This window comes from Ornithodoros turicata, chromosome 7 (assembly GCF_037126465.1).
Source record: "Ornithodoros turicata isolate Travis chromosome 7, ASM3712646v1, whole genome shotgun sequence".
In the NCBI taxonomy this organism is placed as follows: Eukaryota; Metazoa; Arthropoda; class Arachnida; order Ixodida; family Argasidae; genus Ornithodoros; species Ornithodoros turicata.
The window spans coordinates 18,670,827-18,688,003 of record NC_088207.1 but is presented as its reverse complement, the minus strand read 5'-3'; the positions used below and the strand labels follow the sequence as shown (position 1 = coordinate 18,688,003).

The 17,177-nt window shown below is 47.7% G+C and overlaps 2 protein-coding genes across 2 annotated transcripts in view; one reads left to right on the top strand and one right to left on the bottom strand.

Moving 5' to 3' along the window:
- The window catches only part of LOC135399708 (uncharacterized), a 39,877-nt gene extending 30,348 nt beyond the window's left edge, over positions 1-9,529 (bottom strand). Inside the window, exons 1-3 of the mRNA XM_064631446.1 lie at positions 9,456-9,529; positions 6,893-6,942; positions 6,664-6,775 (exon numbers count right to left, since the gene is read on the bottom strand). Coding sequence (XP_064487516.1) covers positions 6,664-6,775; positions 6,893-6,942; positions 9,456-9,529 — 236 coding nt within the window. The remainder of the gene's footprint in view (positions 1-6,663; positions 6,776-6,892; positions 6,943-9,455) is intronic.
- Positions 1-17,177, top strand: part of LOC135400514 (uncharacterized) — a 374,312-nt gene that overhangs the window by 249,658 nt on the left and 107,477 nt on the right. The gene's annotated exons all lie outside the window — the stretch shown is intronic.

Sequence of the window (17,177 nt, the reverse complement as noted above, 5' to 3'; positions counted from 1 at the left end):
TCAAAGTTAATACATCAAGATATCTGAACGAGACTACACCCCGGCAGGTTGCCTCCTCTCCCCCCTCTCATCCAAACCCCGTGCTTTTACTTATCAGGTCTTCTTGCTTTTTTCTTTTTTTTTTTTATATCGCGGTAGGCGAGCTCACACATTTCTCTTTCTCTCTCTTTATGTTCCAGCTTTTAACGACCTGCCTGATATGCGTATCATGAGATCGATAGATTACCTGGGTGGCTTCGGGACTGCGAGTCGCACCCACACATCAAAACTTGATCAGCCAACTGCGAACTGTGTTTATCTTTGGACCTAACCTTGTTTCCATGTTCTTGCAATACTTGATTTAAACATCTGCCTGTCTCCCGAATATATTGTTTGCCACAACTTAGGAGTATAGAGTACACTACCCCAACTTTACAGACGACGTTCGGTTTCTATGTTTTATTTTACACGCATTACGTGACGCTTTATTCGCGACATACCCCGGTAGGAAGATTGGCCTGTAGTTCGGGGGGTGAAGGTATCGCCACTTTTGAATACAGTCAAACTCCTTTACAACGAAACTCAGGGGACAGCAAAAAAAAATCGCAGTAAAGGTATTTTCGTTAAAAAGGATGTCCATTATTGGACCTATAAGGCTCCAGCGGGACCGCAAAAAAATTTGCTGTAGTGGTATTTTCGTTAAAAAGGTGTTCGCTATAAAGGAGTTTGACTGTATAGGGATAGCCTTGGCGACGCGCCAATCGTTCGGAAACTGACCGGTTAGAAGGGACTGATTGAAGATGAGACAAAATCCGACTAGACGTTGGTGACGTATTCTTGAGTAATTTGGGGCTAATGTTGTCCAAACCGGGTGATGATGAAGAACGGGTGCAGTCGATAAGCTTAGCAACACCAAGATGGTCAATGGTGATACTGGGCATTATAAGTGTCTAGCATGTGTAAACCTGAAGCATCAAAAGTTCTCTCAGTAACAAACACAGAAGAAAAATAGTTGTTTACTAAGGCGGTACTTTGGTCTAAGGGCAGCACGTCACCAGAGCTACCTCTTAATTGTATATGGGAGTCCGTACTTGGGTTGATAATTTTCCAGAACTTTCTAGGGTTACTATTTAGGAGAGAAAGTAAGGTCACGCTGAAAAACGTGCGCTTCGCATTTTTAACGGAATGGGTATACTCTTTTGCGGCTACCCTGTACGTTTCCCAGGCAGAGTCAGTTTTGCGGGTCTTCGCTTTGCGTTACGCACGCTTCTTTTTGTTGGCCAAGCGATTCAACGAGCGGTCGTACCAGGGAGCGTTCTGGGATGAGCGTATTGTAATTCTGGTTATGTACTTCTCAGTTATATTGCTAAGAGCAGCTTTGAAGGCACACGAATTATCCTCAACAGATCGCATCGGAAACAGGCGGACAAACTCATCGAGAAACGTACCTAGCTCTCTGTTTATGGCGTCATAATTCCCTTTGTTGTAGTCCACTATATCGAATTTAATATTCTTCGTACGTTCAGTATAGGGTACTTTTATGTAGGTGTGTAAGAATCTGTGGTCGCTGAGTCCATCAAAAATTACTACTGGAGAAAATAGCTCTGGCGATGTGGTAAGCACTAAATCAAGGATGCTCTGACAGGTTCCAGAAATGCGCGTAGGCGCGGTGACCAACTGCTGCAGACCAAATAACACGCATAGACCACAGAAATCGGAAGACAAAACCGCGGAGGCTTTTGGCTTATCGACGTCATTCCAGTCGATATCGGGGAAATTGAAGTCACCGAAAAGCATTATTTTGTGAGATGGAAAACTGCTTTTCACAAAGGCAAGGGCTTTATGAAGCTCAGCGACAAGACAAACATCATCAGGTGGGCGGTAACAAACTCCAATAAGAATCTTGTTGTGGGAGTGGCCAAGTAAAGACCATACCATCTTAATGTTCCCAGGGACGTCAATGGGGCGAGATGGTATTTCATTTTTGATGCCAAGCAACACCCCACCACCACGCCTTTCAACACGGTCATAACGGAATACTCTAAAACTCGGCAGTATTTCAGCATCATGCACGTTAGGTGTTAACCATCTTTCGGTCAGAACAACAATAGCAGCTCCCGTTGTTCCCATAAGAGATAACAGGTCTTCACGCTTGGGTACAATGCTTCTAATATTTGAAAAGATAAGTGACAAACTACAGTGATGAGACAAGGAACTAGTGACATTCAGTGATTGCTAATCGCTAGTCGTTGCGGCTGAAACTGGGTTTGTTTCCCGAGACACCAAGCTCCGTGGTTCAATATTTGGGAACTCTCGAACAAGTTGTGTTTGCTCGTCGTATATATAACACTTGCTACCAACCAGCAGCTTATTGAAACGGAGGCGAAAAGGTTGGCCCTGCGAGCGTCCGAAGGCAATCAGGTTCTTTCTGGCAGTCCGGACAGCGGGAGTGAAATCCTCAGAGACGGCTTTACTAGTGTCCTTTAGCTTATAAGAGTTTCTTAGAATGGTATCCTTATCCTTAAAGTTAGCAAACTTCACGATTACTGGACGTGTCCTTGCCTCGTGAAAACGTCCCAGGCGATGGGCTCTATCGACATGCTCAGCTGAGACCACAACATCCAGGCTATTTTGGCACAGCTTTCTAATTTTTTCCTCTGATTCCGTCCATGTTTCATTACTAGCGTCTTCAATACCATAGAACACCAGATTGTCCCTCGCACTCTTATTTACAAGTTACCGACGAAAGAAATCCGTCAAAGCGTCTGCTTAGAAAAACTGTCAATGTGCAGCGTTTTCGCCGACTCAATTGCACGGGCAATGGCAAATACATTATGGGCGTCCCCGTGTTGCAGAACACCGAAGAGCCACTCTGAGCGCTTCACCTGCGTCCTTTTCATTAACGGGTAGAGGCTCAGGTACCTCTTCGGAGCTCAGCTGTGAGCTCCGTGCGCTTACGCTTTACTCCCCACATGTCGAACGTCTTTTCCATACCGGTACGAGTCACAGTACTGGCCAAGTGACCGAGGCGAAGTGGCGAAGGCAAGTGGCGAAGTGGCCTTCTTTTAACTCATCTTGCTTGCACTACAGATAACGTGAGTCACCTCAGAACTTGGGTCCTGACTTCGGCACTCACCGCCTGTGCGTTTCCCGGGACCATTGAACTTTTGGGTCAGCCGAATGACTGAGTCAGTGGAGGACGGACAAAATAACCAGAGAAGAACACACGTGTTCTCCCAGTTTGTCCCCAGAATGTTGATCACAGTCGGATTATCGAGTTGTCATAATAACGAGGGCCCTTTACACAGAACCTCCATTGGGAGCAAACCGTGCCCCAGAAAACAGGTCACAAGGTGAGGATGTCATACTAGCGAGTGTCATATTAACCAGGGTTGACTGCATTTGGGAGACAGGCAGGTGTTTAAATCAAAGATTGCAAAAACCTGGAAACAAAGTTAGGTCCAAAGACGGACAGCGTTCGCAGTTGACAGATCACGTTTTGACGTGTGTGCGCGACCCGCAGCTAAAGGCCACCCAGGAAATTTTTCGACCCCATGATACGCATATCAAGCAGGTCGTTGAAAGGTGAAACATAAAGAAGGAAAAAGATAAATGTGTGAGCTCGCTTACTGGCGATATTAACAAGAACAACAAGAAGACCTGACAAATAAAGGCACGCGGTTTGGATGAAAGGGGGGAGAATAGGCAACCTGGCGGGGTGTAGTCTCGTTCGGAAAGCTTGATGTATTTTTGTTTGATTCAATAGTGAAGCAGTAGTCGGGACTGTGCGACATCGTCTGTCACGTCCTTTGTGTACTGCGTCGCAACTGTCAGCAAATATGTTACCGAAAACAGGGTGGCATGTAATGCAAGATTTTGTGTGGTTACACAGTTCGTAGATGCTCGATAGTTATTTCCGTAATTTATATAATAAAGACTGTGACCCGCATTTGATATCATTCGTATTTATTTTATTCCCATGAGCAGTCATTACTTTCTTCCTTTCTGTTATTGCATGTTTCATGTTTCAAATAAAATGAAATCACAGAACAAGCGGTACCTTTCTTTGTGCAAAAAAGAGCAATTTGCAATCACCACCTCCATACGCCCAGTCCCCGTCCTGTTTGTTGGTAGGCAACTATCCTGTGTAGCACTATCCGTTTCACATGTCGTAACAGTGTGCATGATTAAACAGACTGCCGTTAAACCCGACAGACTGGGGGCCCTATCCTGGTCAAAGTAGTGTACCTCGATTACTTGAAATTTCTTGTGTCATTGGTGCACAATCGAAAAAGGCGTGAATATTAAAAGTGGTTGACACCTTCTATCAACCAATCGCCCCACGTGTTATCTTGGAAAGCGACCCGCCTTATCGGTGTTTCCTCCTGAGAATTCGAAGGCCACACCTGTGATCTGCCCGCCCTGCCTTGTTGCTTCGGTTCTTAGGTGTCGGAAACAGAAAACTCAACAGGCGTAAAACTGAATTGCGTGGAAAATGCGCGGAAAAGCACGCTCGTAATTTCCTTTTTTGCTGTTTGTCATTTTTCTTGACGTACAGGTGTGCAAGACGGCAATGTTTGTGTGATACCGTGATTGTGCTTTGCATTTATAATTCGGTATGTGCCCGTGAGATGGCGCTGATGGCAGGCAACAAAACCACTATGGGCTCTATGGGGGAGCTGTGGGAGCCTGACAAAACGATAAAAGCGCGAAGGATCATTGCAAAGGGTCGAACGGACATGTTGCGCGAGCCGTAAACGCGTTTATGAGAAATCGGTTCGTGCTTAAATCTTCAGCTTTATTTATGAGCTTTTCTTTATATTTTTCTGTGTGTTCGTGTGCTCGATATGCGAAATGATAATTCGCATTTCAATATGCTTCTTTGGCTCGTGAGCTGTGGGGGTGGTAATGATACCAACAAATGCGATAGTTTTACTCAACAAACAGTGAACTTTGATCGATGAGTTTTTTGTGTGCACACCGCTACGTTGCAATAACATTGATTGTACGACGTACGGCTCGGACGACGCTTCGAAAAGCCCGCCACTTTCACGCATACGATGCCCCGATCGGCGCAGAGAAACGGTGTTACGCGGTGCTTTTCTATCATTATTAAACAAAAACGAAGAAAGATATGAATTTTTTGTTGTGACGAGCACATACAGACTTTATACAACACAATAAACGGAAATGCACATGCGGACCCATCACGAAACCCATCGCCGCTCAAAGTAATCGACCCTCTTTCGCTACATTGCTTTTCAGCTTTGAAGCTAATCTTTTACGTCATTGTTACGTCAAAATGACGTAGGGTCACGGTTCGAGATTAGGGCCGAGAGGCTGCGACGAAGGAAAACTAGGTATAAATTCAATTGAAACGGGCGGGATTTAAGGGCGAAGTATTTCGTGGCAGCCCCGCCCTACAGCTTATGACGTAAAGTAATCGACGTCGATTACTTTTGACGAGGATAGGGCCCTGGGATAGCTTCCTCGGTGATGTCATTAATTTACCCTCTTTCTTCTCAGGGCGACACGTATCCAACATATATCGATCGTTTCATTAAGCTGCAGCAAATATGTTTCAGGTTTATAACTTTTCGAGTAGTCATATTTCTTCAACTGAACAACGTCGTACGTTAATCCTTTGCCTATGTCTGATCTTGTCCGACAGCGTCGGCTGCAGGTGATCCGTTCCATAGGTTCCATATATTCTCAAGCAATGCCGTGGTAACAATAGAAGTGTTGCACTTAATGATCATATGCTATATCACCCTAAGAGCGTGTAGGGTACGTTTACACACACACACACACAGATACGATGACGAGATACGTTTAATTGCTTGCTATAGTCCAAAAATATGAAACCCACTGCCATCTCGGCTAAGACACTTGAATTTTTCACCCAAGAAAATGCGAGAGTATGTAGTTGGAACCTCTGCATAGCTATAGTATCCATAATCTTTACCTATATCTGTATATATGTGAAATCTCCAGCTTCTGTAGCTCCTGTAGTGTCTGTGCTCGCTTGTTGTTGTAAGTGTGTTCTTCCTGTGCCAACTGTGGGTGCCTTTACTAGTTATTGCTATTGACCATGAAGCATGGGAACTTGTGTGTAGCAAATAAATAAGAAACACGCATGAATATTACCACTACTCCAAGTGTACCTTGCACTGGTCCACATAGACTGTCATTGCTGAATTTGTGTCCATCCACTCCCCTTCTCTCTTTCCAACACTTTACCACGTTGCCATCATTCCATTACTCCTCAGGCTTAACAAGGTACTATCCTCGTCAAAAATGTAGGCGTAGTGCCGAACTAGTTTCTAGTGGCTAATACTGTAGTATAACAGCAAATGAAGTAGCATGAGCACAGTGACATATTGCATGGAGGATTTAAGGTGCGTGGGCGGGGTGCACTCTTAACATCAATTTTCATTTCATAAGATGTTGAAGCTCAAGTACTGCAGAGAATCGCACTTTGTCGTTTCTGGTGTGAGAAGAGAGCGGAGCGTAAGCTCTTTCTTATCATTATCATCAATGGAAGGCGTCAAAAAAGGTGCACTTCCTGATTCTCAACAGGTGAGTACAGAGAACGGTCGTGTTGCAATTATGGTTAGCTAAGGGCTTGTTATGTGCGTCTGGTTTTCCGAAGCATTATAAGTCGAGCTAATGTGGTTTACTCACAGGCGAGCAAGGTGGAACGCAGCGTTGGGCAAGGCGATGAAACGCTGCCCTACGTCGCTCACAATAACAAACTTTGTGGTGGCGTTGCATATTCCTCCCTGCCAGGTGAGACCTTGAATGAGAAAAGAAAGTGAACATTCTTAATGTCTATAACCACCACGTGCTGTTGCGTAAACATATGTCGTGATATAAGTGGCAGCACAATGCGTAATACTTTTATATTTCGTACCTCCTGGACCAGAGGTCTTCGTGCCCTGATCAATTGTGAATACTGGCAGCCTGCGATATAGACAGAGTAATATGTTTTTTAAGCTGCCAGTGAGAAAGTAGTGGGAAACCTATAAGTAATGGAAAACCAGTAACTGCTCAGCCGGTCACGCATACACAGGTACATTCTTCAGAAGATCATTCTTCAGGCAGATCCTAATGTAATCAAGTTCCATTCACATCAAGGAAAACCAAAAGTTTGATCGTTTAACCATCTCTATCGCCGTCGACCCTCCGCTTTCACCCAGTCCTCTTCTCTGCCCCTCCGCCTAGAGATGCGAAGCCCCTGGAAAAAACCGGAAATTTTTTTGGGAAAAAACAGTTTTCTTCGGTTTTTTTCGTCGTCTCCGGAAAAATAGCCCAAACTTTCCAGGCTACAAAATTCAAAAATGTAAATATCCGTGCCTTTGATGCGTTCCAACCCGCCAACAGTGCCTTAGGTGCCTCTAATCCACCAACAACGCACAGACTGAGCACTAAGTTGGTCAACTTAGTGCTCCGTCGGTGCGCACCAAGTGATCGCCATCACCTTCACATATTGTCGGAGATCTGGTCGATGTAGACGTGTTGTTCTCATCACCCATCGCTGAGTAGACAGCAGTCTCATGGGATGCTCTGCTCGGCATTTATGCCTAGAGGATGAACACTACTGAAGCTTCTAGCTCATCATATGCTGTGGTTTGACCGGCAATGCTTCGACTCAGCAGTAACCACGTTTGTTTCCATGTTTTCCAATTTTTCGGCAAAAAAACGAAGAAAACCGTTTTTTTTTTTTTTGGAGTGATTCAGATGGCCTTCAGATGGATTCAGATGGATATTTCCCCTGTGAACCGGCTGGCGGGGCTGCCGACGAGGGAGTCAGATGCCGGAGGTAGAGATGCAAAATTTCCGGAAATTTTGCATCTCTACCTCCGGCATCTGACTCCCTCGTCGGCAGCCCCGCCAGCCGGTTCACAGGGGAAATCTGAACTGAAGGCATAGTATTTTCCTTCTTTTTCTTTCTTTTTTTTTCAGACGCCGAAGAGAGAATCACGTGATGCCATAGCCCACAGCCGTCGGCAGCTCAGCTAAACGCGCCGCTTCGGTGGGGGTGGTAATGAAAGGGCTCGCCGTTGTCAGCCTCACAGTAGCGGGCAACGTCACGACTTGCGCCCTGGGATAATCTGAACGATAATCAGAAGAGGACTGGAGGTCGGCTTCCCTTTGGAACAAACTCCAGTCAGCCTGAACTAGTTTCCATCGAGGTGGTCGTGTTGTGAGTGTATTTGTAGCACCACACATTTTCACGATGACAGGAAAGTGGTCACTCCCTCGTGGATTTTGTTCAACTGCCCAGTCTAAACAGCTAAATAGGAGGGACTGCACAGCGAGATATCAAGAGAAGAAAAGCTTTGTGTCGCTGCATTAACGTAAGTAGCTTGTCCCGTGTTGAGCAAGCAAATTGACCTTGACATCAAACCCCCTTTCCAGCATTTTCCCTCTGACGTAACCTTCTGCTGCCCCACATGGGGCTGTGGGCATTCAGGTCCCCAAGAATAAGGAAACGTTGAGGCAGCTGGTCACAAAGATGCTCAAAGTCTCTTTGGTTGATTACTACTGAAGGGGCAGGTACAATGAACACACTGCAATGACCCTGTCGAGGCATATTTGTACAGCTACAGTCTCAAAGTCTGTAACAAGTGGAATGGAATTGGAAGGAATGGACTGCGGAGTAATCAGAGCCACACCCCCAGATGAACGTGAGGTGTCAGTACGATCCTTTCGAAAAACATTATATCTTCGAAATGGGTTTATACTCTGTTTGTTCAGGTATGTCTCTTGCAAACAGAAACAGACAGCTTTGTACTTTTCAAGAAGGTCATGTATGTCATCTATGTTGGTGAAGAGGCCTCGACAGTTCCATTGCAGAAGGACCTGTCCCATAAAAAGGATTGTGGTTAAGAAAAACAAAGATACTTTGACCATTATGTGCATTTAAGGAGGCAGCTCCCTTGGCGGGGGCTGTTTTTGCTGGTCCGTGGGTCTGTTGCCTCTGCCTCTACCACCTGATCTTTCGCGTTTCTGTTTTGATTGCGAGAAAGTGCCTGGGAGACTCGAAGACGACTTCTGTGAAGCACGGTCTTCGTTGTCGAGCTCCATGTTAACAACAGGTACCTGGGATGGATCTTTGAGCAATCCATCCCAGACGGATGCCGTGCAAGCAACCTCATCTGAGGCCGCTGCAGGCATGGGGGAAGTAATGGAAACAGAAGGACAAGGAGATACTTCCGTATCTCCGACCCTCTGGGGGGGAGTGTAGGTTGGAGGCCCAGCAGTTCGGGTCTCCACAGACCTCCTCTGTGGTGCCACTCCCCTGCGCACCACTTCGGAGAAGTGCCCTTTTTCCTGAACTCTGTGTGTGCCTTTGCGTCTTTGTACGAGATATTTTGCTCAGCCTTGATTCTAAGAATTTCTTTTTTATCTTTCCATCGGGGACATGACCTGGAGTAGACAGGATGGTCACCTTTACAATTTGCACACCGCACTTGATTTCGGCAGGATTCTGCTGGGTGATCTGTACCAGAGCATTTGGGACATGTGTCCTGTCCACGGCAGACATGAGACCCGTGATGAAAGATGAAAGTCACTGAAAAGGTTAGCCAGCTGTAGGGATCGAACCCACATCTTCTGGATTGACAGCTGGCTAACCTTTTCAGTGACTTTCATCTTTCATCGTTGATTTCTTAGGCAATTTGAGGCTTTGTTTGTATCTGTCCCCTCTATGTTGTTCCAGCCTCAGAACATCAGTTTATCTCATGAGACCCGTGCCCAAACGCTGACACTTCAAACAACGCCGCGGATTAGGGACATAGGGTCGCACGTGGCAGTTGAGGTAACCAGCCTTGATGGTTGTAGGAAGCTTGTGTAGTTCAAATGATAGAACAATGTGCTTTGTTGAGATTTCTTTACCGTCCTGACGCATCACTATTCGCTTTGCTGCCACGACACCCTCTTCCCGCAGGCCTTCCTCAATCTCAGAGTCGGTGCATTCGATAAGCTCACATTCCGAGATTACGCCCCTGACAATGTTGAGGTTCTGTGTTTTGCAATGGGCACCGGTATGTCCCCAATTTTCCTGACAGCTTGGAGGGTCGAGCTTTTGCTCCCTGGTTTGAACCTCGATTTGATGGTCCCCAGATGACAGTTTCTTTGCAGCGTAGGCTTTTCCGATTGATTTTTCTATTTCTCCGGCAATGACAAACGGTGACATCTTAGTGAGTGCCTTTGTCTCGTCTTCAGAATGGAGTACCAAGAATTTCGGAAACCATGGTTCTGGAGATAAACTGAATGAGTTCACTGGTGCTTCGGTGCAGCGCCGCTTATGGCGCTGATCTTGTTTTTTCAAGCGTGAAGAATCCATGCAAAGAAAGAAATGGTTCGGTGCAGCAGGTGTGTCGCCCACCATCGAGCCCAACCAGGGAATGTGTCCCACACGTTAACACTTGCCTCTGCACTATACCCTAGTGCAGCTTCTGGAGAGTAAAAAGACAGCCCAAGGTTGACCCTTGCCGCCAAAGAAGGTGAAGGGAGGGAGGAGAAAGATGATAGTGAGGGGGTAGAGAAAGAAAAAGTAATGAAAAGGGAGATGGCGACTAGCTGAATAATCCTGGCCGAGCCTTCCAGGACCACCCGTCTATGGGAACCAGGGGCCAAAGTGGTGTGTTGCTTTCCCAGAGGGGCCCCGAGGGGTCCTAAACAACCTCTGGATTCACTCAACCGCCAGGATCCCCCTTTCCCCCGACACGGGAAAGCCATGCACAGCTATACGGGGGGGGGGGGGTCTCCCTCCTGCGGCGACCCCACCGTGAGTGCAGGAGGGGACTACTGCGGCTGCTGCCATGCGATGGCGGCGCCAAGTTCCCGAAGCCGGAACGTCGGAGGAATGAAAACTGAACTGGTTCATTCCATGCGCCACTGCGCCACTCCACTAGTTCATTTCCTTCCCTCGCGGGCAGGCGCTTAAAGGCATTAGCGTCGTCTTCGGGCACACCGCAACATATATTGTTCTTGTTGACGTAAGAGAGCGGAATTAGGCTAAAGCTGAAATAGGTCAGAGATTTGTTCGATATGTCATGCATACGAAACAGGCGGGACAAGTGCGTGTCATGGGATAGCAGCTAAAACTGGTTCACGGATTTCAGCATGCGATTATCTCCGCTGAATTCTGCTGAAGGAATGGTCCTTCGACTGACGTTGCAGTCTCTGCGAATGGCTGAAGTCATGGGCAGGCATAGTGTATTGCTGGTTTAAAAATCCCTACTATTTATAGTAATGTGGCAAGACAGCAAGATAATATATAATTGATAATATACTCTCACCCCGAAAAGACGAACACGATGTCTGATGAACTGAATTGCGGTCTTGTCCTTGTGAAGTTGTAGAGGGAATGAAGGCTTCTGTGAGCGTCCACTCCACCGTCCTCCTCTACGAGAGCTTCCGTTGCAAAGGGGAAGTTCTGTACATACTGAGAATCCAAAATGGGTGTTCACAGGATTCAGGTTTTATACTGCTAAGAACACAAGAGTGCTTTTAGAATCATCATTCAGGAATCTCGGGTGCCCTATGCAATCCGTGTTAGAGCAAGCCGTGACGGAGCGCCACGAGCATCTCTTGATGCACTTGTAGGGACACTTCTTGAGCGAGATTAATCGGCGTTAAAAACTCGCTGAAGTAACAATGTGTGCCATTACGCTAGAAAATAAGAACAATTGCCGGGTTGAAGCTGCGTAAACTATTTTTTTAACCTTATGTCATTACTGGGCCTCATTATTTAATTCTGGGACTGACTTTTGTGAGTGAATAAGGGCACCTTGCCTCTAGCTCTTGTCCCCTTCAAGGCGAATCCGTTATGATTGTACTTACAACTATTCTAGCGTTCCCGCCACTGTCGAAATCACGTATGGAATCCACTTTTCGGAATAGCCCTCATTTGTTACGTCGTATCTCTCGCGACCTCGCGTTTGTTGTTGTGGCATTTTAATGATGTAGGATAGACTTGCAGAAGCGCGACTTCGCAGGACGATGTCTGCGTAGAGCGTTTCGGAGGCGTTCCTGGACTTTTCCGTTCGTCATTGAGCGTTCGTTCTCAATAGAGATGTAGTCATGGCGCAAGACAACTTCTCTTTTTTGATCGTGTTGTTTCACCGTCGTCGCGTTTTCTCCCTGCTTTCTAATGTTGACTCAGTCGTCGAGGACAAACAGTGAAAAATTCAGAATTATCGGAAAATAATAATTACGAAAACTCCGAACATGCCAAAGAACAATCCAAGCCAACCCCGAAACTCAAGCGTGAGTAGGAATTAGAAAATGTTTAAACATTTCATAAAACACCTAGTTGATCCCGGTATCCCATGTTGTCAGGGATAGCACCTGGGTGCGTACAAAGCGTAGCTAGCACATTGGTGCAATGGTTCTTACCTGCTGTTGAAACATGACGAACTCGAACTTGATTCTAGGATTCTCCATCTGTTGAAATTGGAGGTTGATCTGAAAGTTGAAATTGATTTTATAGTAAAATGTGCTTTCTCTAGGATAGATAGATAACAAGAATGGATACTATAGGGGACGTCAGTAGAGGACGGCGAGGAAGCCGCCACGGGAGGGCGCGGTTGCCCAAGGGTGGAAAGGGAGTGACGCGGGAACCGGTAAAAGGGACGGCGGGAGTTGGGACGGGGTAATTGGTGAACCATACGATCGAGGGGAGTGCTACCGAAGGAGCTTCCTTAGTTTGTGCAGGAATGAAATAAATCTTTGGATGTTTGATTGACTTGTTGGATGTTAGATGGACGAGCGGAGCATAGGGACTGGGAACCGGTTCCCATACAATTCAGTGAAGACTGTGGAGTCTTGGAATCAGCACTAGCAGGGCCGGTGCAAGGGATGTGCGGGGCCTGAGGCAAAGGAACATCGCGGGGCCTGTTTCGCACGATTAAGTGCATACTTGATATTTGAAAAACAAGTAATCCCTGGTGGATGGCTTCGTGCGCGGGGCCTATGCAAGCGCGGGGCCTAAGGCGGTCGCCTTACTTGCCCCTCCCCTATCGCCGGCCGTGTGCATTAGCCTACCTCCATAATCGACCATGCCATGGAGGCAATTTGCCATGGAGGCCGTTATTTTTTGTGGGATTCTGTTTGGATTCGGGTTCAAGCGAAACGCTTCGGTACACGTGCGTGTCTAGAGCAGAAAAACATACACGTTCGAACCGGTTCACCAAAGCTAAAAATTTTAATGTACTGAAATGACAATTCAAGCATGGCTCAGGCCATGTTACGTACAAGAAATAAAAGTTTCTCTCACTGAAGTGTGATCACATAGTACCCTACAAGACGCAGCTCGTGGCATAGTCGTTAGGATAGCCGCTTTTCACTCCCATACTGCGAGGTGATGCAGGTTCGAATCCCCGCACCGGCTGTCCTGTCGTGGGTTCCCTCGGTTTTCCGGCGGACTTTCCAGACGAGTGTCAGCACATTTTCCCTTGAAGTCGTCCAAGGACGCATGCTAACCCCCCTATCCTCGACTCCTTCCCGCTGTCCTCTCACTATCTGCCCACGTCTGTATGCAGCCCCTAGCCACAGTTGCTTCGCGGCGCTAACATGGAAGAAGAAATTTGGCTGACAAGCGTAGCACAGCGTCAAAGCTATCAGTGCGTTCTAGATAGTAGATATCCTCAGTTGAAAAGTTACAGGACAACAGTGAAATAGGTGACTGCAACACGTCGACAAGTAATAGCCGCCTCGGCTTGTTTGCTTATCTGTAATATTGGCGGAATGGACTTTCGTCCTGCTTGGGGGAGAGCTTAGAAGTGGATTTTACGATTGTCCGAAACATTATATATGCGATATCAGATTACATATTACATACAGGATACATATCAGACTACATATTACATATGCGATAAAGGTTGCAATATCTGTCGACAAATAAATAAATAAGTGCGGAAGTGAGAGAAGGTCAAACCTAAAACACGAAATTTCACGGAGTGTTCTCGCTGTTGCGCATGATTGAAATTCAGAATGTACTAGATTCCTATTTTGTCCGATGAAAGGCAAAGACCTCCATGCAAGGTGCCCCACAAAGGAGAAACCACGATAAACTGCCATCTCTAGCAGCCCCAGGAAACTTGGTATGCTGAAAAGAAAACATTAGCACACTGAAATCACGTTCGTTCCTGCGTGTGTATTTGTCTGATGAATACGCTTGATTTTTCTCAAAATAATATTTTTTTAATGTGCGCAAGCTTTAAAGCTCTGCTACATGGTTTGTAAGTGACACCAGTGGATGAAACAGCGTAAAAACACATTACAAAGAGAGACACATCAACACACCCGCTGTGTTTCTCTTTTGCGATGTTTTTTTGTCGCAGTTCCATCCACTGAATTCATGCTTCAACTACCCCAGTTGTTTGTTGTCTTACTTGTCCTAGGTATAGAGAAACACCGTGGGATTGTCCTACTGAAGAAAGCATCCCATCTAAACCGATTCGGGAACCGAGAACTGCTCGAGATTTATTTCGATTGAGTTCCGGTTCGGTGAAATATAATGGTTTTTAGCGTTTTCGTTCGTGATCAGCTCCGGTTCCGATCCCTGATGCAAAATGGCATAGAGCATTCACATACATATTTTCCTGTCTGGCTGTGGCATGTGCAACCGTAACCTTCCTTGAACTCGGCCTGCCACGATAGTTCAGTTGCAAATTGTTGAGTGGGCATGGTGGCATGAGCAATAGTTGAGTGGGCATGGTGGCACCGTGCTTAACACGATGGTTAAACGTCTCGCTTTTATCATACAGATACTTCCATGTGGCACGATCCCTCCGGATAACGGTTCCTGGTGTCTTCAGCAAGGAAAGCCCCACGTTCTTACCGTCACCGTCTCTCGTTTCGGTGAGGCCACCTAAGGACCATGCGTTCAACTTTACAGTACCCGATGGGTTTCCCGTGGACGGTGTCCTCGACGCCGTCTGTGATTTGGTCGGCCTCGACCACGTTCACTCCGTCCAGCATCAGGGCGGAATGAGTTCTCACCGCGAAGAATGCCCAGGCTCGAGACATTTTCTTGCCGCCGGCAAGGTCGTTCTGCATGACACCGAGGTACTGCTGGAACCGCTTGCATCGACCAGGATTGTACACATGACGGTAAAACGGCTTCCAGAGTATGTCCCCGATGATGCTCTCATACACGCCCTTTCTCCGTATGGTACGGTGAAGGCGTTTTCGTTCCCTGTGTACAAGGACCGTCCCACCATTTGTAATGGTATCCCGTTGGTTAAATTCGACATGAAGAAGCCAGTGCCCAAGTTCCTGGCCGTCGGCAGCGACCGGGCAATGGTGGATTACAAGGGTATCAAGAAGGTGTGTTGTAGGTGCGGTTCAGGGGGTCATATACGTAGTGACTGCCGGGTACCTCGTTGTGATCGCTGTGCGATATTCGGTCACGCCACACAAGGTTGCCACGCCACATGTCTCCGTTGTGACCACAGCCACGCGACCGTGGACTGCACCATGACGCGGTCATACTCGTCAGCGGCCCGTGGCTTCCTGTCCCACTCGTCTAGACAGGGTGTCTCGACAAAAGCCCCCGCTCCGCTCGAGAAGGAAGAATTCCCGACTCTGTCTGAAACGAGGTGTGTCAGATCGGTGCCTCGGAGGTGGCCCTCCCCGTAGCTATAGGTGATGCACTGAGCAATCAAGCGGGTGCTTCCTCCGCGTCCCCGTCGGTGCCCTGCGTGGACAGTACTGTTTTGTGCGTACCTGCGACAGCTGATCCTGTGACGGCCTGCCATCAGTTGACCCGGTGGTTCCTCTGGTGGCCAAGTGAACAGATGCGGCGCCCACTGTGATCTCTCCCGCTCCTTCATAGGGCGATCCAAAGCTCCTCACCATGGACTCGACATCAATCTCGGATGCGCAAGACACTGTGGATAACTTTGTAGCGTCGTGCCACAGCGTGCAAAACAACGGGTCGTCTACGGATCTCTACACTGTTGAGATCTCAGACCACGACATGCCTGAAGTTCAGGGCTTCCTCGAGCCCCAAGCGGGAAAGCACGCGCTCGTCACCTCGTCCGGTGATAAGTCCTCGTCTGATGTCCCAAAGAAGAGCCTAAACGCAACCGGAAGAAGTCCCGTTCGAGGTCCCCACCGTATGTCCACACAGTGATTCTAGACAACTACTCATGAACAAGTTTCCTTGTATGTTAATATTTGCCTTCATGGCTCTCCAAGTTATGACTCTCAACGTTCAGGGCTTCCGTTATGCAGGCAAGCAAGCGGCAGTCGTTCAGTTTGCGCATAGCACCGGTTGTGATTTACTGTTCCTGCAAGAGACCCACTTTACGCCGTATGCCGAGGCCATTGCCTTTACCCAGCGATGCGACGTTCGCGCTTTTTTCAGCTTCGGGACGACTCATCAAGGTGGTGTAGGTGTAGTCATTCTCAACAGGGCCTTGTCATCTCAGTGCTTTGCAAAATGCGCCGGCTCGTGCAAGCGAATTCAATGCCTTCTTTCATAACCTTGACACCTGTTTCATCTCTTCTCGTGAGGCTATGTGGGGACTTCAACTGCGTCATCGATTCGGACCGAGATGTCCGTGGACCTGGCTGCGGACGACCGACGTGGAATGCTCGGGAACTACGTCAGCTGCTGCATCAGCGCCATCTTATTGAATCTTATTGACACGTGGGTGGACCTACATGGGCGCACTTTCGGGGCTACATGGACAAGGGGACAGTCTTCAAGCAGACTTGATCGTTTTTACGTCCCTCACGGCCTGTGCCCACACATTACCGGGTGCAGTATCGTCGGTACGAATCACCTCGGTCTCCACATAAGTGACCACGACGCCGTGATCCTGTCCCCTGATACGTCGGCGTTTGCGAACAGCCCTGCAGCTCGTTGGCGTTTGGATACCCCTCTACTGTACGACGAAGGAGTTGTGTTCGACGTGAGGGCGAAGATTGAAGGATTTCTTGCAGCTCGGCGACCGGTAGCAGAGGAGTGGGAAAACTTCGAGCACTGGGTTCGAGAGTTGTTTCAGTCTTGGGGGCGGAGGCGCGCCCGTGAGCGCACTGCCCTCCTCCACCGTTTGGCACCGTAGATCCGCATTGTAAGGAGGGGCGCTCCATTAACGCCGGTAATGCAGGAGTACCTGGGGACGCTACAGGCTCGTTACGACCTGCTACTTCAGTCGCCTCCTGGAAGGGCGAAG